Source organism: Seriola dumerili, unplaced genomic scaffold (genome assembly GCF_002260705.1).
Source record: "Seriola dumerili isolate Sdu_G_001 unplaced genomic scaffold, Sdu_1.0 BDQW01000550.1, whole genome shotgun sequence".
NCBI classification, from domain to species: domain Eukaryota; kingdom Metazoa; phylum Chordata; class Actinopteri; order Carangiformes; family Carangidae; genus Seriola; species Seriola dumerili.
The window spans coordinates 786,101-810,406 of NW_019174805.1; the positions used below are offsets into that span (position 1 = coordinate 786,101).

Consider the following 24,306-nt stretch of genomic DNA (forward strand, 5'->3'; position numbering starts at 1 on the left):
GCCGCTGCAGCTGCTGGAGTTTCCGAATGAAAGTTGAGCGTTTATCTGTCTACAGACAGATAACGTATCCTTAATTTTACAGTTAACATTAAACGGAGGAGTTCAGATTCTTTCTTAAGCGGGACCAAGTCAGGGAAAACACTCCCCGTCCTCCTCCTCCGCCCTCCAGCCCGGAGTCGGACTCAGCGGAGATGATCCGGTTGCAGGCCACAGCAACCGGAGCCCGCATGGATTTTCTGTAATCAGCAGAGTTTGCAGAGCCCGTCCGGGGATAACCGCATCGTTTCGGGGTTAACTAGAAGAATTCGGAGCCATGAACAGCCACCCGCCGCCCCGCAGGGTCGCTAACGTCGGCTCCCTCCTCCTGACCCCGCAGGAGAACGAGTGCCTGTTCGGCTACCTGGGCAGGAAATGCGCCGTAAGTTCCCCCCGTTTGTTTATCACCTGCATGTTCAAGAAAAGGCGCAGGTACATTCACCCACACAAAATATAAAAATGCCAGCCTGTGCTTTTTCCTACACTTTACCTGTTTAAGATAATATGAAGCAGCAGAATCATGATTAGACACCTCGGGGGCTTTCAAACCGGTGCTACAATGAAATCTGTGACCCTTTGGACTCTTTGACGTTTTAACTGTTTACACATATTTTGATAGCCGTTAAAAAAACATGGCGACACCGTCTTCATCTGGTTTGTCCGTCAGATTCTTTTAAATAACTGCACGTTAAAGGTACAATCAGTGATGCAGGTGTAAACAGTTCATGAGCTTCTACCTCAAAACTTTGAAGCTGCTTTCAATCTACATGTGATTTTTACAGGTTTTTAAATAGGGAGACTAACAATAACAACAATACACACGAAGTAAATCCAAACATATTAATTACAGTAACACTTGTTAAAATATTTAAATGCTATTCAGGCACCAGAAGTCCAAAGTTACCAGTTTCTATTTTTGTTGAAGGTTTGTTTACATCACTAACGTGTGTTGCTTAGTAATGCTAACTTTCCCGAACGGGAAATGATCATTTGTTATCCACACATCAACAAAACATTAATTCAAATATTCATTTAAATATTTGCTGGATTTTGGCTCTTGGCCAGGCTAAACAAACGATGTGTGAATATGTTAACTTGAGGTTTAAGAAATTGCTAGGCCATTTGTCACTATTTACTGACAAACAACTTGATTATAAATCATAATATATATAAATTATAATATATATATTTATATTTATAGTTATTTATTTATTTCGGTTCTACTTGATTAATTGACACTAAAAATAATTCCTAGTCCAAACTGATGGCCCCTAGTGTGAAGTCTGACTGTAACCACAGTTTATCTGTGGTAACACCTGGAACAGCAGGAGTCCTAGGAAGGCTGCAGGTGGCACACCGGACATGTCAGGCTGTGTTATTAAACTTCATAATGTTGGGTTTGTTTTTATGTGGTTAGAAGTTGGCATGGTGACAGGATGGATAACAGGTTGGGTTATTGTCACCAAGTCTGTGAAGATGCTGAAGATGCTTGAGGCTTTTTTTTTTTAAATCAAATATTAAACCTCTTCAGAAAATGTAAACTTTGTAGCACAACACAACATCTGGCTCCAAGTATTAAATAGGCTCCATTTAGTCTAAAAATAGTAATGCCTTCTTTGTAGCCACTTTTCCTTGACTTGATTGAAAACATCATGAGGTTAAGTCATTTCCAGTTATAAATCCCCAAATGTTTGCGTCATCTGAAAAACTGGTGCAGGGGCGAGGAATTGTTGGGTGGTGGGAGGATGGTTGTTTGTCCTCTGACATATGGAGACAGGAAGCTGTTATCAGTGATGCCACTTGGACACTTCAGGGCCACTTCACGTAGCTAAAAACCAGAAACCTGACATGAGCATCTGAACATAGTTTTATCCTTGCAGCACTTCTACTACCTATAAAAACCCTCTTGGATAAGGACAAAAACTCATAAAATGTGAGCCTGTGGTTTCATCTGATGTAATGTGGTGCTTTGCAGACAAGCTCAGCAGGTTTTAATGTCAGCTGCTGCAGGTTTCAGAGGTGAACTGGAGCAGAGCCTGCAGGCTTGACTACAAGAAGCAGCTGCGTGCACGCAAAGTAAAACACCTGAGCTCAGAGGAGACCGGTTAGGTAGAGGAGGTTGCACTGACCAGTAGGGCTGTGTGGTAAAGCTGAATACTGTTTGGTACTGACTGAAATGTCTCTGCAGCACCAGGTATCAAAAAATGTCATGTGCACATGTTTCAGAAAACTTAAATTAAACCAGTGAAGAAGGAAAAAAAGAGCATTAAAATTATTCACTGAAACTGCCTTCTTTTATATCGTAAACAAAATATGCGACATTGCAGCTGGGACTAACCCTAGCTGTTACAGGATAATTGGTGTGTAATTTAACTCCACTATTGTTTGAGTCACTAGAGTAAGTGTCGATTAAAGACCAGCATTAAGAGAACTTGTATTTCAGACTCGACCTCCTCCTCCTCCACACACAGATGGAGGGTTGTACTCGGAGGGGTATTTCCCGAAGCAGGATTAGAAAGTTAGACAGATATCTATGATGATATTAAAGCTAAATCTTCTGATAGAGATTGAAATCTCAGAATAAAAAAAGGGTTATTACATCTGGTATTAGGGTTCAGTTACGCAAGGTGATGGTTTCTTAAATGGAAAAAAACATAATTTCAGAGAATATCAGATATATAATCTTCCTAAAGTTATGTGGCTAATTTGCTAATCCAGATTTGTGGAGTGCCCCTCTGCACTTTAGATGGCTCAGTGGTGGATTTATCTGAACGCTGAGTGAATACAAAGTTTGCCGTTTTCATCCTTTCATCCAGGGCATTTGGGAGGTTGCACCACTGTTGCACCTGCCTTTACCAACCAAACAAAACCTTTCAACTGGATCTTGTGAAGTCCTTCGACAGAAACGGTGAAGCGATTCCTGTAGAGCTGATTGGTTAGTTTTTGTCACATGACCTGCAGTGCACTTGCTGCATTCGAAAAAAGATGATACACCTGAAAAAACAGGAGCATGTCTCCATAGAAACTACTGAATTTGCACATGCAAAAGACAATACACCTGAACAGCCCCTAAAAGCTAGTATTTCAGTTTCATGATCCATGTTTTAGGTCCCAAAATTCTGTAGATTTTACCACTTTTTATGCAGTTTGTCTCACAGTCTGAGGCAGAAATAAAACATGTTAAACATCTTGTAGCATCGACCACATACTGTATTACAGCAGGCCTAGTGTTTAGTCTGTTAACTGCAGTGCATCTTCCAACATGCTGCACTTTAGAGCTGCACCATTCACCTGATGTGGGTCAACAAAGTTCACTGCTGCATTAAACAGCAACTAAACTAAAGGCAACTAAATGTTGATTCTGATGGTTGAACGATCTTCAGCGAGTTAAAAGTGTCTGGAAGCCGATTTTTTATATTTTTAGAAATAGGAATTCAAACGAAAGCTGCAACTAATTATCATTGTCATCATTAATCAATCTGGTAAGTTTTGTTTAATCAGAGTTTCCAGTGTTCAAGATGACATGTTCAGATCTTGTTTTTTGTCTGATTAACAGTCCAAAAGCTAAAATAAAGTAATAAAGTATAAGTATAGAAGATGGTAATAAAAAACTGCCATTACAGTTTCCCACGGCGATGGATTTAAATAGTTTTTTTGTCCTAAAACCAAAGATATTCAGTTCATTGGAGAAGCTGCAGCCTGAGAACTACTGATGATTTGTTTTGATTGATGAATTAAACGAATCATCTTTTCCCCAAATTAATTCTCTGTTGCGTGACTAATGGATTATTTGATTTAGGACGAAATGGCTGCCTCGAGGGGAAAAACTAAAAACTGATGACTGATCTGGAAAAGAGGCAGAAATGTTGTTATTGTTGTAAGTTCGGTGCTGAGGTGTTAGCTGCTGTAACCTGCAGAGAGCCTGTTGGTCTGCAGTGCCTCAGTCTGTCTTTATTGCTGCATACTTTCCCTCGGTGAGAATTTACAGAGCCTAAATGAGGCTTTTAACAGGTGACCTTTGACCTTTCCTGTGTGATGCTGAGCGGTGATTTCATGGTGAAAAGTGTTTCCTGCTGCTCCTCTGACCTGCGCTCATAAATCACAGAGGAGGAAACCGGCCCAGCGGCATTTCCTCTCCTCTCCCCTCAGCGGAGGAGAGTAACTCCAGCCGCTGAGGGAGAAATCCTGGCAGAGGATTTAACGCAGCGTGACCTCTGCAGAAACCTCGAAACCACAACCCAGAGCGATCTGAGGACGGGACAGTGCTGAGGACAGCAGCTGGACTCTGCTTCCTGTCCTGCAGAAGTGAAGGTTAAACCCTGTGGAGAAATGTCAGATACACTGGATTTCACATCAAACAACAACTGTGAGGTTGAAGATGTTCACATTCACCCTGGAGGGACAGTCGAAGACTCGCGACCCAGTTTACACACAGGCCTCCGGTTGCAGGACGGTGCAGGGCGACGGAGATCTGTCAGACTGTCATGCAGACGGGGCCAAACAATGAAGTGTTTTTGGTGGCACAAGTCAGTCACATGACCTCAGTTGATCTGGCAGTGTGTGTTACAGCTGAAGACCAAACTGAAGGCAAAACAAGAAGGAAGTGAAGTTCAGGCCTGACGGAGCACGAACAGGGAAGAGACGCATACTTTTGGTGTGGGTCTGTTTTTCCTTATTCAGGCCCCTTAGTTCCAGTGGAGGGAAATTTTAATGCTGCAGCACACAGTGATGATTGTGGTAACAAGGTCTGCCCCTAAAATATAGATAATTCTTATAATAATTTAAACCTCGTGTTGTTGAATCATCTCTCCTCTTTCAGCGGTTTGGTTCCAGGGCTCCACTTTGGTCCAGACTGCATCTCAACAACAGCTGTTGATTGGTTACCATGAAATTTTATACACATTCTAAGGTATCAGAAAAACTGACTGGTCACCTGGCAGTGAAATATTTAAACTTATAACAGATGGATTGGCACAAACTTGAGACTTTCATGGTCCCCTGACAATCTGTGTTAAAACAGAGCTGTGTTGTTGAGGGCGTGTTATTTAAGGTAAATAAAGGTGTTTAAAGGCGTATAATAGACACACATGATATTACAACTCAGGAAAGTTGTCATGGTGGCAATTATTTCCTCTTTCATCACAACAATCACAAGGTAAACAGTAAAAATACAGTTTCATGTTACAGTCATCTACTTATAATGTGCACTTGCATGTATGTGATTGGTCAATGCAGCATCTTGCCAGATTTCTGCAGGGCAGCCCTGTTTTCTCCTCCCTGCTTGCACAGACGAAACTGGACTTCATTCATATAAATGAGAGGGCTGCGTTTCTGCACTCAGGGCTCACTTCAGTCTGAACACAGCCTTGGGGGGGGTCACCCTGTTTCACCTCCCTCCTTTCTGCTCGCTGCTCCGATGCTCTCGGCTGTGGTGCTGAATGTTCATGAGGTCTGCAGAGCTACTGGTGAAACCAGATGTTGGCACTGCTTCATCCGGAGAGATGCTCGGCAGTGTGGTTGAGACTATGAAGGCAGAGAGATGCTCAGAAAGAACCAGTCTGTACCGTGCGCCCGTGACTATGTCAGATGTGTTTCAACCTGTTCCTGATGATGTCACTGGAAGGCTGGGTAAGAAGCCCGCCGTCACAGAGAGAGAGAAGATGTGATGTGAGCATCGCGTTCTCAAAGATACTCATCACATTCTTACATGAGAAGTGACAGAAGTAGCTGTGTGTGTGTGTGTGTGTGTGTGTGTGTGTGTGTGTGTGTGTGTGTGTGTGTGTGAGAAAAGAGAGCTTGAAAGACGAGTTCAAACCCTGCTTGCTTTCTCACCTCGGGACACCAGGCTCGCCACTTTTTAATGTCACAAAAGTGATGAGGGAGGATGCGTCAGATGCTGTTTGACCATCCAACAAGCTCTTCAGTTGGAGTCGACTGAGGCCTTAAAAGTCAGGATAGCTCGGCCTCTACTGCTTTGAATTTTACTTTTGCTGCTCTTCACCTGAATGTAAAAGCACTTTGATATAGTTGTTTTGTTATTTTAATGTGCTGGAGTCCAAAGCCAAGCAAAAGAATTAATCCATGTTTTTCTGCACATTTGAGGATCCACTGTTAAGATATTTGCATCTCTGACTCGTAATCCGATTTCATATTTTGCATAATGTTGAGTTTTGCATCACGCAGGTTTCTACTTCCTGCTCTGTTGCTGCTCTGTCACACATGTGCAGCTTTGAGGCTTTTAACAAGGCACCAGATGTGTGTGTGTGTGAGAAGTGTGTGTGAGAAGTGTGTGTGTGAGAAATCTGGACACATAATGAAGGGAGATCACAGCCAGGCGGTTAAAATTCCCCTGACTGTGCAACTTCACCACTCCTGCATTTTTTTTTTTTTTTTTTTTAATGAGGTATGCAGATGTGATAATCACCGTCCTGTCCTCTGTGTGTTCAGACTCTGTGTTCGGCGGTGGTCCAGGTGTACGGGGCCGAGCGGAGCGCCTGCTGGGCGAAGAGATGCTGCGGAGTGGCCTGTCTGGTCAAAGACAACCCGCAGAGATCCTACTTCATCAGAGTGTTTGACATCAAGGTGAGTGAGGCCGGTCTGTAAAGCTTTAACTCAGTGGTTTCTCACACATGTAGCACACAGCAGGAGCTCGTCCATGTCAGACACTTACTGGAAATACTTCGTTTGGCTGAGGCGAGGGGGGCGGAGCCTGGGTACAGTGTGCAGGAAGCAGGATAGAAACATCATCGACACTCCCACTCGCTCACTATGGATTCTCCGGACAATGACCGGCTCTATTCACACATCGGCTCAGTCAGACATTACACAGACTTTGTACTCGGGAGCTGGCAGGGTAACGTCTGGAGTTCAGCGTTGCGGTACAAATATGAGAGTGGTATCAATTTTCCCATCTAAACTCCACCACAAAGCAACAAAGCATATTTCCGTAAATGTTGAGCTCGTGCTGACGAACATTTCCATGATAGTTGTCCACATTGTTCTGTTCCCTCTTTGTCTTTGTCCTCCACAGTGTGTGGCTAGACTGAGTCCACACACTGCAGGCAGTCATTGAAGAAATTAATACGCTGCTTTTAAAGACGAAGTGCAATCAATGGTTCAAACCGTAATGGATCAAAGTGAATTAGCAGCCACTGATGTGTGTTTACTGTCTAGTGTTTCCCACTGGTGGAGAATTTAGTTGTGGTGGTGGGTGGCATGGCGTGTGATTGATGTGCATGCAGAGACTCATGCAGTTTAGATTGGGAGCGTGTAATCAGGTTATTATCTGTAGCCACAGTTCACAGATATCCCCTAAATGCCTCACATGCAGGTTTTTGGTGGATGCTGCAGTTTACTGATGTTCCCTAAATGCCTCACATGCAGGTTTTTAGTGGATGCTGCAGTTTACTGATGACCCCTAAATGCCTCACATGCAGGCTATCCGTAGACACTACTTTTTAACAATGTGCCCTAAACGTTTCACATGCAGACTGGTAGACGTTACATTTTAATGATGTTCCTAAACGCCTCACATGCAGGCTTTTGGTAGATGCTACAGTTTACTGATGACCCCTAAATGCCTCACATGCAGGCTTTTGGTAGATGCTAGCTAGGCGCCAGTGTGTGGCCAAAAGTGAGGAATGAAATAATCCTGAATCCATTTGGATATTTCAGTGTCTGAACATAGAACTGGTTTCAAGTCATTTCAATCAACCTACAGGAACTAAAACATGATGCAGATCCACGACACTTTATTGTGGATCTTTGGGGTGCTGTGTGACCGCAGGGGTCTCCTTGGTGGTGCATTCATGCACATCTTACATCCAGTAATTTAAATTCTTCTACTAAACCTATATCACCGTTAATGAAAACCAGATTAACCATCAGAAAACATGGATGTTGTGAAAAAGAAAATGAAACTTGGTTGTTTCTCGCATTAAAAGCAGCCGAGTCTTCTTCTCACATATCAGAGTATTGATTTTCACAGAAATAAACTGAGAGCAATGACTGTCTGGAAGGAGGGAAAGCTAATTGCGAGGGGTGGATTTCTGTTCATTTGTTTCCTCTAAAGCTCAGGAAGAATCTGCTCTGACTTTTCTTTCCCTGTCTTTTCTTTTTTGCAGGAAGGGAAAACCATGTTCGAGCAGGAACTGTATCACAACTTCTCCATCAGCAGCTCCAGATCCTACTTCATCTCGTTTGCAGGAGACGTATGTGTGCAGCTGTTTTATGATTACCTCAAACCCCCCCCCACTCCAAAAAAAAAAAAAAGCAGCTGGTCTGGCTCCACCTCTGTTTTAATAAAGTGTGATAATAGCTGGATGTGTTAACGCACAGTCAAATATTCACATCAGGGTCGGCTCACGCTGCCGCAGACACTAATGCAAAGCAGCCGCAGGCTCCAGGATGTTTCTGCTGTTTTTAAAAAAGCTGCTGCTGTTTGAGCCGCTGAACGTTACAGGACCAGTCTGTTTAAACAGTAGCTGAACTAAGCAGTGTGTTGGGTAGAAACTAAAACCCACAAACATCAGTGTGGGCAGCGTTTTATCTGCATTAAATCAATTTATGGTGCGACCGTGTTCTTAAGCTGAGGATTTTAGACTTTTATTTTGTTGGAGTTGGAGAAATAATTGAGTAATCCGCTGATTAATTTCATTGGTGAATCCAAACCAGTAAGTAAACAGGCTTATTTTTATTAATCAAATGTGTGTTGATCAAACACCTTTTAAATAAATCAACAGTATGAATAACTCCAGACAACGTTTGATTATTAAGATCTGTTAGGTTTGGTAATGATTGATAATATCAAATATCACAATATTTCCTGCCATATGCAATGTTTTTTATTTATTTTATTTATTTATTTATTTAATAAGTGCTTTTACTTAAGAGCAGATTTTCCAAATGAAATATGAGGTTTATAAGTTTACAGTCGTTCAGCTGTGATCTGCTCAGTGCAGGAAATAAAGGTCCCATATTTTTCAGTACAGAAGTCCTAGACCTGATCTATAATCAAACTACACATGGACAGACCTTTAGACTATATGGGACCTTTAATGCTCTGCGATCTCTCTGTTGAATATTTTCTTTATGTAAAGAAAGATGGTCTTTTGTTCATCTGCGGCTCTTCTTCTCTCCCTCTCAGACCTGTCAGATCGGTCTGAATTTCGCTAGCGAAGAAGAAGCCAAAAGATTCAGAGTTGCCATCAACGACCTGCTCAACCGACGGCAGCGCAAGACCGGTGAGTTTCAGCGTTGTTCAGTTTTTCTTTGTCTGCTTCCTCACCCTGTGTGACCTGTCTCGCCTCACACTGGAGAACTCACCTCCTCTTCTACTAACAACCTGAATCTGGGTCTCACACCTCTCTGCCTCTCTTGTGTCCCGGCTTTATCAGGGAGATGAGCAGGGCTTAGGGAATGAAAACCAAATGTCGACACAGGAAAAAGCTCCTGAAGTTCTTTCATGGTTTTGTTGTGCTGCCGTGATGCTTGAATACATTTGAAAATAGATGCACACAAGCAGAAAGGAAGAATTAGAAGGAACCAAAGAATCCCACACATGTTTGACACCTGAGGGTCGAAGGTCATTTTGGTCCTACAGGAGGAGAAGGGACACGGGACTCGCACATTATTATTATTATTATTATTATTATCATTATTATTATTATAATAATGATAATAATAAGTAGTAGTATTTTTCTTAAGAAGGTTACAAAGTGCTTAATAGAAAAAAGGGAATTAAAAACAAAAGAAACAAACATTAATAAAGCAGAAGAAAGTTACACAAAAATATAAATTGTCCGTATCATGAGAAAATAAAACGCAACATATCAAACATCCATGAAAGCTTTCTGATAAAAGACACTAATGAAGCTGCCTGTCTGATCTCAGGAGGTAGACTGCTCCACCCTGAGAGACCAGCAGAGCCCCCCCCCCCGCCCCCCGATCTACAGTCAACGCCCTGGCACATATGGGGTTAATAATAAATGACTATCGCTATCGCATCACCCGCTTTAATCCAGCACAGACAGTGATGACTCTTTGGAAGCTTCTGCCACAGTATTTGGAAAAATCACTTTCATTAAACAGAATATTCCAACAAGAATCTATGCAATTCTATTTACAGCACAAAACCTAATTAACTGTGGACTTTGAATTTTGATTGAAACTTTGAATGAAGCCAAAATGAAGCATTTCCACGACCCGTCGCTGCGTCTGCGTTAATGACTTCCTGCAGAGTAGCCTCCTATAGAAGCCACTGTGCCATGGGTGGATGAACGCTCCTCTGCTGACGCTCTCCTCCGCCTGTGTTTTGGCTGTTAAGGTGTTTTTCTTAGATGAGAGCATGAATGGAGGGATTGAGTTTTTTTTTTTTTTTGCCGACGGACACTTTCCTCCTTCCCTCTGTGAGCTCGCTGCGTTTCTCTCTGCTGTAGTAAAACTCTCGGCCCGTCTGCAGCGAGGCTCCTCTCTGGCTTCCCTCCAGCTCCTCTCAGCATGCTGGCCTTTTTGAAGTGCACTGCTCAAACTGTGATGATGACTGAGGGTTCAAAGGCTCACAGAGCTGGGAAACAGAAGGGTTTTAGAAGAGGGTGGGAGGGGGGGTTAGTTTATGTCAGACATAACTCAGCTTTCAAATCTTTCGCTTGTCCTCTTCCGCTCGTGTCGAAGACTTCTTGAACTGTCCTTCTGACTGTTTTGTCTACACTGTCGAAGACGTGTGGCAACATCTTCTCTCCGATCTCCACAGACTAACTGAACCTCATCACGCTTTCTGACTCTTGAGCAGCTCACCTTCTTCTCTCGCCTCTTTATCACTAAACAACTAAAACTATCTCAAATTTTACGAAGATAATTTTGCTCTGAAACTATAACTGTGTCAATTTTTCTTTTGCAGAGAAAAGAGGTGACCCTAAAAATGGTATGTTGAACTCTTAATATTGATAATGCAGATTCAGTAAGAGCTCAGAATGACGGTATATTTGTAACTTTCTTTTTTATTGTTTTTTTTTTTTTCCAAATCAAACCACAAAAACTCCAATAACTTTAAGATTCACCCGGCCGTGCCGAACAACAAAACGTAACATGACACGAAAATGGAGATAAATGAACCATTAAATAAATAAGAAAACAAAGAAATAAAGAGCAAAAGTAGGAAAACAGGAAAGGATCCAGATGTTGACCCACAACTGGTTTATCATGGGGAGCTCCAGGTTTTCAGTCCTTCAGTTATAAACAGCTGTTCAAACCGGAACCAAATTGAACCAAAACATTTGTTTTTATTATTGTTATTGTTGCTCAATAATAAATTATATATATTTTTCTATCTAAAGTTTAATTGACGAGGCCTCATATAAAACATATTTTGATTTAATCAGCATGTGTTCTGTTCTTACAAACGGCCACAGTGACCACGACTCATAGATACGTATGCCATACCTGTGTTGTAACTGTAACTACACACCAGCTGTACAGAGATATCACAAGGAGACAATAAGAACTGTGACTGTAAACGCAGTTACTATGGGGAAAAGCACATTACAGCCTTAAAATGAATGTTTTGTGAGTGTAGTGTTGGTGGCGGTGGTTTCAGCAGGTGGAGAGGATGAATTATAAATCTGAACCTCTGTGGCAGAGCTGCAGCAACCTCTCGGTTTCTAATAAATCCACCAAATGAGGGCAGAGTTTTAGTTTCCTGGTTGAACTGATGTGTTCAAATCCCTCCTGCTGTAACGTTCAGTGTTGGTTCAATTGTTGGTTCAACTGTTGGTTTTCCATCCACCACACCTGTAGACCGTTAACAGTCACAGAGATCCAGCTCCAGACTTGTAAATACTGCACATACGCACATAAGTTCTCTCCTGTACAAACAGCTAAAGCTTCATACACACTACACAACATCAAATCTACACAACAAAGGCATCCGGTCGAGTGCTCCTGGTCCCTCCGACCCGGATCAACAAACACGAGTCTGTTTGTGTCTTTGTTTGGACTCTCATTGTGCTGTGAATGGGGTTCATGTGGGTGAAATATAGTCAAGATCACAAAATCTCGTGACCCCCCCCCCCCGCAGTGAAACAGGCGGAGCAGCTCACCGTGTGAATGTCGAAGCAAGACACTGATGAGGAAAAACCGTTCACGTTAGATGAGCATCTCCTACAGTAATAGATGTTGTTTGCACGCCTGGATACAGATGCCAGGAGACTGCAGTGTTTCCTGACACGTCGGCGGTGCTGTTTCACAGACGGCGTGACTCACACACTGACACAGAGTGGAGTCTTCTGCAGGTTAATCTGGTCAGCAGGAGGCCCGTCTGTGCCATATGTAGACCACATGGCCTCTGTTGTTCCCTGTGAACCCTGTTGTGATGCACATTAGGCCTAATCTGTAATCCCCACAGTCACTGCTGCCAAACATTTGTTTTGTGTATAGATTTATCATTTAAATTCTTAGTTTGTTTGTTAAATCGTGTGGCAAACTAAACGTGGATAGAAGTTAATAACAGGTGTATAATGTGATCAGCCATATTGATGTTAGGGCTATACCCGCAAGATTTTTAATGCGTGAAAACGGCATGACTCGTCGTTTCCTTAAAAATCTCATTCCACACTGAAACACCAGAACAACAGGAAAAAGGTTCAATCTCTTCTTCTTCGTCTTCTTTCGGCCGGTATTCAGCAGTTGGGACCGTGGATGTTCTAGTGTTACCTGCACATTTCGATTCTACTCTTTCCGTTGGACAAAAGTTGCGGATAGCACCTGGGTCCAAGCGAGCTGAGACGATACCGGCTCAGAAGGTGACGTGAAAACACTGCGGACTGCTGACTGGTCAGAGAGAATCATCACTACTGTGTCATCGTTGTGCGAGACGGGATGTTCTGAACAAACCAGCCAAGCGACGAGCCTGCTGCATTTATGTTGTTATTGTACAAAACCTTTAGTATAGTTGTCCTCTGATCTAACCGTTCCTCCTCCACACTTAAACACAAGTCTGGAGCTTTTGTATTGTTCCTCTCTGGATACCATTTCATCGGACAGAAGACTGAAACTGGTAGGGAAAAGATGCATTTTCCAATTGAGCGGATAGACGTGACACATTTTTGAAATCGGTGATCACAGAGAAAGTTAGTGGAGGGGGCAGAAAGTTGACCTCGTAACACTTGACGAGACTCGTTTTCAGATTTATCCACTGTTGGAGGTGTTTGGCAGAAAGATCCGTTTCCTGGCTTAGTATGGACTGAAGGCCAAAACAAACGGCTGTGTTTTCACATTTAGCCAGCTTAACGTGAATGTGGTCCTTCTTTCGGGAATGTGATATCTTCTAAATCCTTCGTGTTGATTCAGAAGTTGGCAATCTGACAGGTTCTTTGGGTAAAAATGGCTTGTGAGCAGCATGTACGTCCTTTCTTAGAGCTTTCCCAAAGGTAAATGCTATTTTACTGTTTTTATTTGCCTGTATCTGAACGCCAACATGAGTACATCATGTGAGTAATGGTCCCAGTGCGTCCAAGCTTTAATTTAGACCTTCTCCTCTGCAGCTGTGCCTGCATGTCGTCCCAAAAGACTGTTTACTTCTGTTAGGCCCTCGGACTGTTGGCAAACACTGTAACCGTAAAGAGCAGGATTAACATATACTGAACAGATCAGTCGCCTCTTCAATCAACTCTGTGGACTTGTGCCTGAGATCGTTGCTTCATTGAAGTTTCTCTCCGGTGGCACAGATTCATTCTGACATTTCAGCTGTGAAACACGAGACCAACAGTGGAGCTGGTGTTGTTGGCGGCTCCGTTTGGGGAGATGCATGTTCGCCTCCTCCCTCCTCTTGGAATGTATTGTTCTTGTCCTCATTGTGAGAACGGCAATGAAAACACGTCTGCAGGGGGAAGAAGCTGCCCATGTTGGTCCTTCAGGGATCACCCCCATTGTTTGACTCGCCTGTTGTGAACTCGCTGACGCTCCTTAGCAAATGTTGTCAACTTGAACGGACGCTCACTGCTGTATCCAGCCAAGTAGGAGGTGAAATTATAGGTTGTTGGCTGTTTAGGAGAAGAACCCAGAGTTTAAGCAGCTTTCAGTATGAAATGTGCCGAAGACCTTTTAGTCAGTACGGAAAGTTCAGATCTGAGTTTCCTGGAGCTTGAATGAACTATATTCTTCGTTTCTTGCCAGTTTCGACTTCCTAATTCAAGTTTGAACTCCAGAGAACCCAAGTTTGAACAATGCAAGTCCAAAACTTGCAAGAACAGGAAGATGCAGTATGTTTTAATCTGGATGGACATCGAGATAACCCGGGCACTCAAGGTCCAGTTTGCATATGATTTGAACAGGCAGTCAAATGAGTCCTCACATCTCTGCATCTCTGTAAATGTCAGAACAAATTTTCTAGTAGGTATTATTAGGATTAATTGACCACACGTTTGATATCTATATAAGTGAGAAGTGGCAGCAGTAACCACTTTGTAATAGGCATGCTGGGTCTAAATGTAGAACACAAGAACTCTGAAGTAAGAAAAGCCTCCAGGAACAACTGTGGGTTTTGAAGAAGTAACATCTGTAAAACACCTGGAAATGACTCTTTATATCATCACACGTTGAGACATTCGGTCGTCCAGTTCTCTTAATGCATCCAAGGTGCTAAGTAAAAGCATTTAGATGCCATTAATCTTTACTGCAGTGAACTGTGTTGCCATGATATGGATTACATGAGACATAACTGTTTGAACATAAAACTAAGTAAATACCAACCCAGACAACATTTAGTGAAGCTGTTAGTTCAAATTAGAGCTGGTTATCTTTGAATTCTTTAACACTAGTAGCTACTGATACAAAACAACATATTTTCAATCCCTTACTTTCAGAAATATAAGCATGTTTTGTTGTCTAATCACAAGCAGCCACACAAGAACTCTGTTTAAACTCAACATAAAATGGCTAAAATGATTATTTTAATTAGGAACTATCTGATCAAAGAACAAGCAAACAGGATTATGAATCTGATTTGGCGCAGACTTTCAGTAGAAAGTTACGTACTTTGTCGAAACTTTGTACCAAATATTCCTGCATTTTTCATTAACCTTGATGCAGAAGCTTTTCGGTCAGTACCACAGAAGAACTCATTTGTGAGACCCAGACCTGCACGGGACCAACCCAAACAGCTGTGACTTGAAAGCTGGGAAACGACCACCAGCCCCGTCCTGGTTCTCCGGAGACGGCGGAGTCGAAGCGAGCCTGTTGATCTGGTCGTAGACATCTAGTATTCATGGGGAGTCCAGGGATTTGGACCAGGATTAGCAGTGGATTAGTGGTTATGTCAGATGCTGCTGCAGTTTGCGGAGATTACGAGGGATTCGAGGACTGAACGGCCCCCTGACCAAGCAGGAGGAGAGGGAGCGCCGCTTGACATTTGTGTTAGAAAACATGGATCATAAAAGCTCAGAACAAATTGTTGGTGAACACGAAACACACCACAGAGTTTACACCAGCCCGCTGCCACATTGATCCCTCAGGTACCAGCGATTATTAAAGGCATATTGATGACAGTGTATGAGAGTCAGGAGGGTCATTTACAGTCTGAAGTCCTGCATCTCGTAGAGGACGCAGTATTCCTTGCAGCAGCAGTATCTTACGTCACAAAAGCAATGAATTCACTTTCCTGACTTCCGAAGGTATTGAAGTCTTATATTTTTATTTGCAAACGTGAAAACTACTTCTTCCTATCTGTTATAGCCAGTAATATCAGTGATAATAGAAATCTTCTGCGGCTCCGTGCAGTCAGGAGGTTGTGATACTTCATAGACCCACAATAAACCAGTAGAAAGGTCAACAACATGTGGTGAAAGTGGTCTCAGACTTTTGGACCCCACCGATTATTGAAAGAGTTTTTGCTTTCTGAAATCATTCCGCCTCTCGTCCTAACTCTTAGAAAGATGGAACATAAAATCCACAGCCTCCTGTTTTGAATGAAATGTTCTAAGTTCAGCTGAAACTGTGACTTCGGCAATTTCAGTCCAATCCAGTAGAGAAGTTTATATTTTTCTCTCGTCTTCTTTCCGTGGACAGTGTTTTCTAGCTGAGCTCTGGTGGTTGGAGAGAAAAACAAAGAGGGAATTTTTTTTTTTTTTTTTTTTTTTTTTGTCTGACTCGTTCCAGCTTTGTCTGAATTATTATAGATTCAGCATTTTTGCACAGAATAAGGTCTGTGAATTGTCCCCTCCCTCTTCCACTGGAATGGCATTGGGAAGCGGTCTCTTCACGTGACGAGTAACTCTGGAAATGTACATATTTGTGAGAGTTGAATAAGTCCCAACTTGAAAACATGGAGAATAAAGAATAAGTTGACTGAACATCACAGCTGAGGTAGAAAATCCAAAGGTGAACAGAGGAAGAAATCTTAATCTTAGTATGACTTTATCTGAAACTCACATTAATTTAGTTGTATTATCATTACTACTTCTTCATGCCTCTTTGAAGTCTTACATTTAACCTGATGAACCTGCAGAAACTCTGATTAGTGAAGTGTTGGACAGAAGAAACGACGTCATGATTATTAGGTTTTCTTAGAGTCCTTCTAGTAGTGAAGCTAAAATGTAAAGTTTGTCCTTAGAGGAAACGGTTCATCCTCCAGGGAGCAGGAAAGACATCAGGACGTTTCTTTACAATCAGCCACAACTTATGGATATGTCTCCCTGACCCACCCCCCACCCCCCCACTCTCTTCCCCTCTCTGTGTCTAGGTCCAGCTCTGCCCATGGCCACAGTGGACATCAAGAACCCGGAGATCAACAACGTGAGATTCCACAACTCCCACAGCCACCAGCAGCCGTACCACCTCAACAACATGCTGAGCCACAGCGGCCTGAACCGCAAGGACAAGAAGACCAAAGGCAAGAAGAAGAAGCTGACCAAGGCCGACATCGGCACGCCCAGCAACTTCCAGTGAGTCACACGGCGCATATTTAACATCGCTGAGAGCGTCTGTGAGGGAGACGAGTGATAACACACTCGGCTTTCAGTCATTCGGTTGTGTTAGCTTCACTTCCTCAATCATACTGTACGAGGGGATCAGCAGTGAGGTCAGAGGTCACAGAAAAGCAGAGGGCGAGGAGTTATCACGAAGTAGAAGAAAAAGGAGCAGCTGTAACTACAAATAAAAAGTATTTTAGAGTGTCAAAACAGAAAGGCTCAAAATATTCTCAAGAAAAGTAAGAATAAGATTTTCATTTAAACTTTGACTGTAGTTAAAAACATTTTCAGCGTTTAATTATGGGCTGTGATTAATTGCCTCTTCAATTTATTTCAAGCAGCCACTTCACATAAACCATGAAAACGATGAGGCAGGAAATGAAAGGTTGTCGTAATGTTTTCATTATCTGTTCATTCATTTTCTTGTTTTAATCAATTCATCGTTTCATCTATAGAATAAATAAATAACTCCTCCAGTCTTCTGGTTGGATTTATAGTTTCCCCGGTGAAGCAGAGATTTCCTCAGACTGAGAGTCAGGGGTTTGATGTGCTCAGAGTTTGTTGTTAATGTGATAAAACAAACACTTCACTTCCTCTTGAAAAAAAAACCTCTTCACAAGTTGAAGAGTTTTGGCGAACGCAGGCGCCACTGATTTAAAAAATAAATAAATAAATAAAAGTTTGTAGTTAAAAAGGAAGTTCACTAGTGTTCAGTCACAGACGTGCAACTCAACAGAGTCTGAGAGCGCTCAATGACCACACTGTCTCTGTGACTGATGTGTGAGTGTGTGTGTGTGTGGGCTCACTGTTTAACATGCGCACATGGTCGCCCACGTGCACATGCTAAACAGTTGATGTACTTCTGTGTGTGTGTGTGTGTGTGTGTGTGTGTGTGTGTGTGTGTGTGTGTGTGCGTGTGCGTGCGTGCGTGTGCGTGTGGACGGACACATGTGTTATCTCACCACATATCTGTCCCTTCTTCTTCAGGCACATCGGTCACGTGGGCTGGGATCCAAACACAGGTTTTGATGTGAGTACCCGCTCTACGCACACACACACACACACACACACACACACAGAGGAGCACAATAGTGACCTGTGTGGTGGCTGCATGATGACATCACACAATGGGCTGTTGTTGCTTCCTGCTCATATTCACAAACGTGTCGCTGCGTCTCAGAAGCCGCAGAGACACAGAATGTTCCAGAGAGAATCAGCTGCAGCCTCTTTCACCCACGGAGCTGATTACTGCAGAAATCAATCAATCAATCAATTAATTAATTAATTAAAATAAATACAGAACCATCTCAGGATCCTGCTTCATAACAAACTCAAAAATCACCTAATAATCCTGGATAATTGTGGCTCTTCAGATTAAAAGATGAAAACCACTCTTTGTTAATAAAGTTGCACTGACCTCACATTATTTTCTAGATGTGAAATGCATCATGGAAGTTTCTTCTAAACACAGACGCACTGACCATGTGGTCGTCTCGTTCGTTATCTGTCACTATTTGTTTTCATACCAAAAAAAAAAAGAGTAATGTGATTTGGTTCAAGGGGAGAAAATAAAATCTGGAGCTGTGAGCTTCTGTAAAGCTGCTGATTCTCATTATTAAAATTCTTAGTGTTGTAACAGAAATGAATGACGTGTTGGATCCTTGAATTTGAGGGAATTGGGCCTTGAAAAGTCCTTGAGTCTGATGTTTAAGGAGGAGTGGGAGCAGCGTTTTATTCACATGATTCACATGCGTATTCACAAGGTGGTGTTTTAATTTAGAAAAAAGAAAATAGCTTTCATATTTATTTTTCATATTTAATCAAAACATTAAAAAGAGGGTAAAGAGTTTTGATTTTGAAGGTGTTTAAATATAAAAATATTCAAAAGTAATGTCAACAAAAAATAACTACTGGAAAAGTTTTAAAGCACAACTCGTCTTTTCCTCTATCACAGGAAGTGATAAATCACAAAATAACGAAGTTGAGCTTCTGTACCTCAGAAGGAAAACTGCATTTCTAAATGGAGGAATTACAGCGTCCAGAGCAGAATAACTCAGTTGGATTGTGAACAGGCTGCAACATCACTGTTGTCATGATGATTACCGTTATAAAAATGGAGGCTGTGAGAAACACTGACCGGTTTGTCGCTAGTCATCACTGAGTTCGTCAGACTGACGGGTTTAAGCAGGACCCTGGTTTGTTGTCGGGTCGCAGGCAGGTTGTATTTGCAGCCGTTGGCCACTAGATGTCACACCGACACTGCGTCTGACTGTTACTGTTCACTGCAGAGGGAGAAACTCACAGCTGTCTGCGCTGTTGAGTCAAAGAGGAGCAGGAAACTCACTGTTTTCTTTCTTCCACAGCAAAGTTTTCATCATGATGCACAAAACATTCCTACATCATCTCATTATATACATACTGTGTCTCAAAGCAACGACGATGAGCAGCAGCTGTCCGGCCTCAATGGCCACTGACTACAACTCGAGGCTGCTGGTCGAAAGCCACGTCTTCTTCCTCCCTAACATCAGCTACAGAGAGGCTGCTAGCTGAACTCCCTCCCTGTGTCTCATCTGAGAGTTATCACCCAACATGCTCTCTCTCTCTCTGGCTCTCCATCCTTATATATCTTAGTGATAATTATTCTGCAGGTGCGCAGGTATGAATCCAGCTCAACAGCCGCAGTAACGAGGCTCGTTTCCTCATCCAGCTCCTCACACAGGTGCAGGATGTAGTTTGACCAGCAGGGGTCATCGGTCAACAGTGTTCTGAACTGTCTTTAATGTCTGTTCCCGCTTCACACACTTTTTTTAAAAAAAGGTTCTCCGTGTTCTGTGTTTGTTGACGTCGCAGCTCAACAACCTGGATCCTGAACTGAAGAACCTGTTCGACATGTGCGGCATCTCGGAGGCGCAGCTGAAGGACCGAGAGACGTCCAAGGTCATCTACGACTTCATCGAGAAGAAGGGAGGGGTGGAGGCGGTGAAGAACGAGCTGAGGAGGCAGGGTGAGAGCGCACGCACACACGCACACACACACACACACACACACCGTCTGTTGAAGAATGAAACTCTCCAGGATTTTACTGCAGAATGGCTGAATTGTTGAAAAACACAGATACAGTGATAGTACATGATTACTTAATTGATTTATTAGTTGATTAGACAATTAATTGCCAACTATTTTGGTCATTTATTAATTGTTTTAACCAGTAGAAAAGCACCAGCCACTGTCTTTACTCCCTCCATCAGGAATATGTCCGAGATACAGGCATTTAAATGTTTGTGTTTTAATTGATCCGCCTGTCCTGCTTACGCTGCATCACACAGAGTGATTGACAGCTGCTGTTTAACTCCTGAGGATGTTTGAGTTGAGAACACACACGACTGTTACGTATCATCAAATCACAAGTCTGGGATTTTTAAACCTCGTCTGTTAATTAAAAATTAATTGAGTATCAGGAAAAATAATATAAAAAAATGTCATAAATAAACAATGATGTAATAAATGCTTCTTTTCTACGGCCTCACCGTCGTTTTTATTTATTTAAATTCCTCTCGGCTCCGTGTCGAACTGTCGCCTCCTCGCTCTCTGTTATTTTTCCATCAGACGGTTTGAGGTCTGAAGATGAAACGCTGTTTCCTGTCTGACGCTTTTATTCTCTGTGACAGTTTGTCTCCATGTTTTATTCATGTTCAACCTGAGAGAGACGAGAGGAGTGATCTGAATCTGAATCTGTGTGTGTGTGTGTGTGTGTGTGTGTGTGTGTGTGTGTGTGTGTGTGTGTGTGTGTGTGTGTGTGATCTTTTTCATGCGGCCTCAGTGATTTAAAGATCAATCTGATATCAGTTACCAGTATTTGAATATTATTGGTTATGGATTGGATATCGGTGGTTGTTGACACCGTAACCTCCAGCGTAACCTTGGAGCCTGCGTGCGAACAGTGTTGCCCTTTAATCCAGTTGAGCAGGTGAATGTGACGCCTCTGTGATGTCATCTTGTCTCTTATCTCTCCCATCCCGCAGCACCCCCTCCTCCTCCTTCCCGTGGCGGACCTCCTCCTCCTCCTCCCCCACCCCACCACGCCTCAGCTCCACCTCCTCCTCCGCCCCCATCCAGAGGAGGCCGGGGAGCCCCTCCTCCCCCTCCTCCGTCCAGAGCACCCGCCTCAGCTCCTCCTCCCCCGCCTCCCTCCCGACCAGGAACTCTGGGTGCTCCGCCTCCCCCGCCGCCTCCCACCAGAGGAGGTCACCAGCCCCCTCCTCCTCCCCACCATCACCACCATCACCAGGCTCCACCTCCTCCTCCTGCACACTGTTCCATTGCCCCCCAAGCTCCACCCCCTCCGCCTCCCCCACTGTCCCAGCAGTCTCCAGTCGGCGGCGGCGGCTCCGCCCCTGCTCCACCTCCCCCACCTCCTCCTCCACCTCCCCCGCCCGGCCCTCCTCCCCCTCCAGAGCTGGACAGCGGAGGCGGAGACTCGCCTCATTCGCCGAGCCCAGGCGGGAAGTCGGCGCTGCTGGAGCAGATCAGGGGAGGGACCCAGCTGAAGAAGGTGGAGCAGAACAACCGAGCGCCGGCCTCCAGCACCGGCCGAGACGCTCTGCTGGACCAGATCCGACAGGGGATCCAGCTCAAGACCGTAAGACTGGATCTGATTCAACAGATCAATATATATGTTCAATATATATTTCAATTCTAATTAGAAAATCAATAAATAAAAAGAAAACAGATGAGGAAGCTTCAAAATACTTCAATTTTACCTGCGCAGGAAAACCTGTGATTTCCATGACAACAGAAACACGTGTTTGTAACTAACTGACCTGGATCTACGTCTCGTTTGTCTCCAGGTGTCGGATCACCCGGAGTCCGGCCCCCCGACGCCGGCTCCCACCGCGGGCATCGTCGGCGCTCTCATGGAAGTGATGCAGAAGAGGAGCAAAGCCATCCATTCCTCAGGTGAGTCCGCCGACTGTTTGTGTTGTCGTTCAGGGTTCTTACCTGAGCTGAGACCGTTTCCCGGGAAATACAGGAAGTTCGACGTTTTGGGAAACGTGCCGACTCGTTTTCCAGCTGTGGGGTTGATGGGAAGATCAATACCAGATACTCACATCTGTTTGTGTGTAAAAAGTCGTCTCTCAGAGGGTCGTGTATTGGACTATTTCTTGGTGGGGACTAGACAGAAACCCCAGTTAATAGACCGATCCTTAACTCCGTTTCAAACACCTGTATGTCAGGTTTTTATCTCGTTTTTTTGAGACATATTTAAGATATAATGTGTTAATTGGTGAACTTTAGGGATGATGTACCTGTGGACGGAGCCAGGCTAGCTGTTTCCCCTTGTTTCCAGTCTTTGTGCTAAGCTAAGTTAGCGGACTGCTGGCTGTAACTTCATATTTACAGTACACACGTGTGGTGCCGCAATCGCCAAATTATGGGCCAAATAAAAGTATAATAATCTAAATATATAATAATAATGATTTTTGACTGACGTTTTCAGTTTTATTTTAAGAATCTAATAAACACAATATCTTTTGTTTTGTATTGCGATCACCCATTTATTACATCATGTCATATCAGCCAGTTAAATGGCTCGTTTTTCCCGCTCTTAGAGGTCCAGCCCAGTTTTCTCAACAGGAAAGAGAGGCAGAACTCTAAAGTTTTTACTCTCTGGATTTTCACTCTTTAAATGATCGTTTCATTGTTTTTCTTTCCCCAGACGAAGACGAGGATGATGACGAAGACGAGGACTTTGAGGACGACGACGAGTGGGACGACTAGTGACGACTCTCCTGTCCTCAACCCAGGTCCCCCACCCCCCACCCTCACCCCTCCTGCACCTATCTCTGACACTAAAATATCTTCTAAAAATCTTCCAGAATCTGACTAAAATTGAAATGTAAATGTTGTATGAATTTGCTGTATATTTATTTTTCTTTATTTTCTTTTTTTTGTTTTTGCTCTTTGGGTTTTTTATGATTATGATCATTAATCTGTGCAATACCTCATCCGTTAAATCTGCACCCTCGTCATCAGAGACACACACACACACCCCCCCACCCCCCCTTCAGGACATCCAGTCATTAGAAAAGCACTTAAATCTGTCATCAGCACAATGTGGAGACACAGCCGGCGACATTTCATTAATTAATAATCAATAATCTAAAACACTAGCTGCTCCACCGAGAGGAGTCGGGAGTCCTCGTGATCCTTGGGAAATATTTCATGTGTTCATTTCTTCATGTTTCATTCCTTTTTGTTTGAGAAACTTTTAAAGGGAGACGCAGGTGCGACCGAACAGGCAGGATCCTCTTTGTGTTTTGACAGCGGTCGCTTTAAATGCGAGATAACACTATTTTCTTACCGTGCTTCTTTTCATACCTTTTCCAGTTTTTTCCTAATAAATTGTAGTTTAGTCGTGTTATTTTTTCATGAAGACATTCGTTGACCAAAACATGGCGGCCCGGTCGCCTCGCGTGGATCTTCAACTTTTATTTTTTACGTAACGAAAGCCGTTTATTTGCACACAGTTTGTATGATAGTTCAGTTTTGTTTTTGTTTTTTGAGTGTGCGTTTGTCAGAAATAATTTTTATTTTATTTCAGGCAGGATACAGTGACAAACACTTTTTCTTTTCTTTTTTTTTTTCTTTTAAAGCTAAAGGTTTCGCAGCCTTTTAAATGCGATTTACAAACGTGACTGACGATGTTTGAGTTCGCACATTTCTTTGGCTCGATGCAAAAAAATATGTCCACACACGTTAACTCACACACACTGTGGCGTTTTGTGGAATGATGGGAGTTTTTTTTTGTTCTGATGTCTGGTTGGTTTTTGTTCCGTTACTTTCTGCAGGAGGAAGCATCAACAGCTCTGGTCAGTATTTCAAACAAATATCACACACTACACAAAGAAACAAAATAATAACAATAAATAAAACAAAAAAAAAAAAGAAAGAAAATATCATCCTCTTCCGTCCTTCAGTTAACAAACTATAATTTTATGCAATGCGACTGTAAATGCCTCCTTATGGAGAATAATAGAAAAAATACAAATAAAGCAAATAATGAACCAAATGTGGCATTTGCAAGCAGCTTGTGGGTTTGCCGACGCCTGTGATCCTCCGTCTGTGAACGGTGCAAAGAAAAATAATCGACGCTCGTTTTAACTTGTTCGTCTTTAGAGTTTTTACCGTCCTCCAGCGTAGAGGCGTGATGCTGCATCGAGAAGCCGAGATACTGACATCGAACCTGTGAAAAGGGTCGGGGAGGGGTGGAAGGGTTGGTGGGTGGGGGGTGGGGGGGGCAATGAGAAGA

The 24,306-nt window shown here is 43.1% G+C and overlaps 1 protein-coding gene across 2 annotated transcripts; it reads left to right on the forward strand.

Moving 5' to 3' along the window:
• LOC111235999 (neural Wiskott-Aldrich syndrome protein-like) lies at positions 1-23,026 on the forward strand. Of its 2 annotated transcripts, XM_022764581.1 has the most exons (11): positions 1-418; positions 6,484-6,618; positions 8,160-8,246; positions 9,182-9,278; positions 10,934-10,957; positions 16,769-16,970; positions 17,985-18,027; positions 19,848-20,001; positions 21,020-21,636; positions 21,845-21,953; positions 22,714-23,026. In XM_022764581.1, the coding sequence occupies exons 1-11, from the start codon at positions 314-316 to the stop codon at positions 22,773-22,775; spliced, it is 1,635 nt and encodes a 544-aa protein (XP_022620302.1). In that variant the 5' UTR covers positions 1-313; the 3' UTR covers positions 22,776-23,026. The 2 variants fall into 2 exon arrangements, with proteins under 2 accessions (XP_022620302.1, XP_022620303.1); XM_022764582.1 differs by lacking the exon at positions 10,934-10,957.
• The last annotated feature ends 1,280 nt before the right edge of the window (positions 23,027-24,306 follow it).

What these genes read in the sequence shown, in the direction of transcription:
- LOC111235999 (XM_022764581.1), top strand. Translation starts at nt 314, where the DNA reads ATGAACAGCCACCCGCCGCCCCGCAGGGTCGCTAACGTCGGCTCCCTC. An exon ending in TCATCTCGTTTGCAGGAGAC is followed by an intron (nt 8,247 to 9,181) that starts GTATGTGTGCAG and finishes TCTCCCTCTCAG; the next exon opens with ACCTGTCAGATCGGTCTGAA. An exon ending in AGGGGATCCAGCTCAAGACC is followed by an intron (nt 21,637 to 21,844) that starts GTAAGACTGGAT and finishes GTTTGTCTCCAG; the next exon opens with GTGTCGGATCACCCGGAGTC.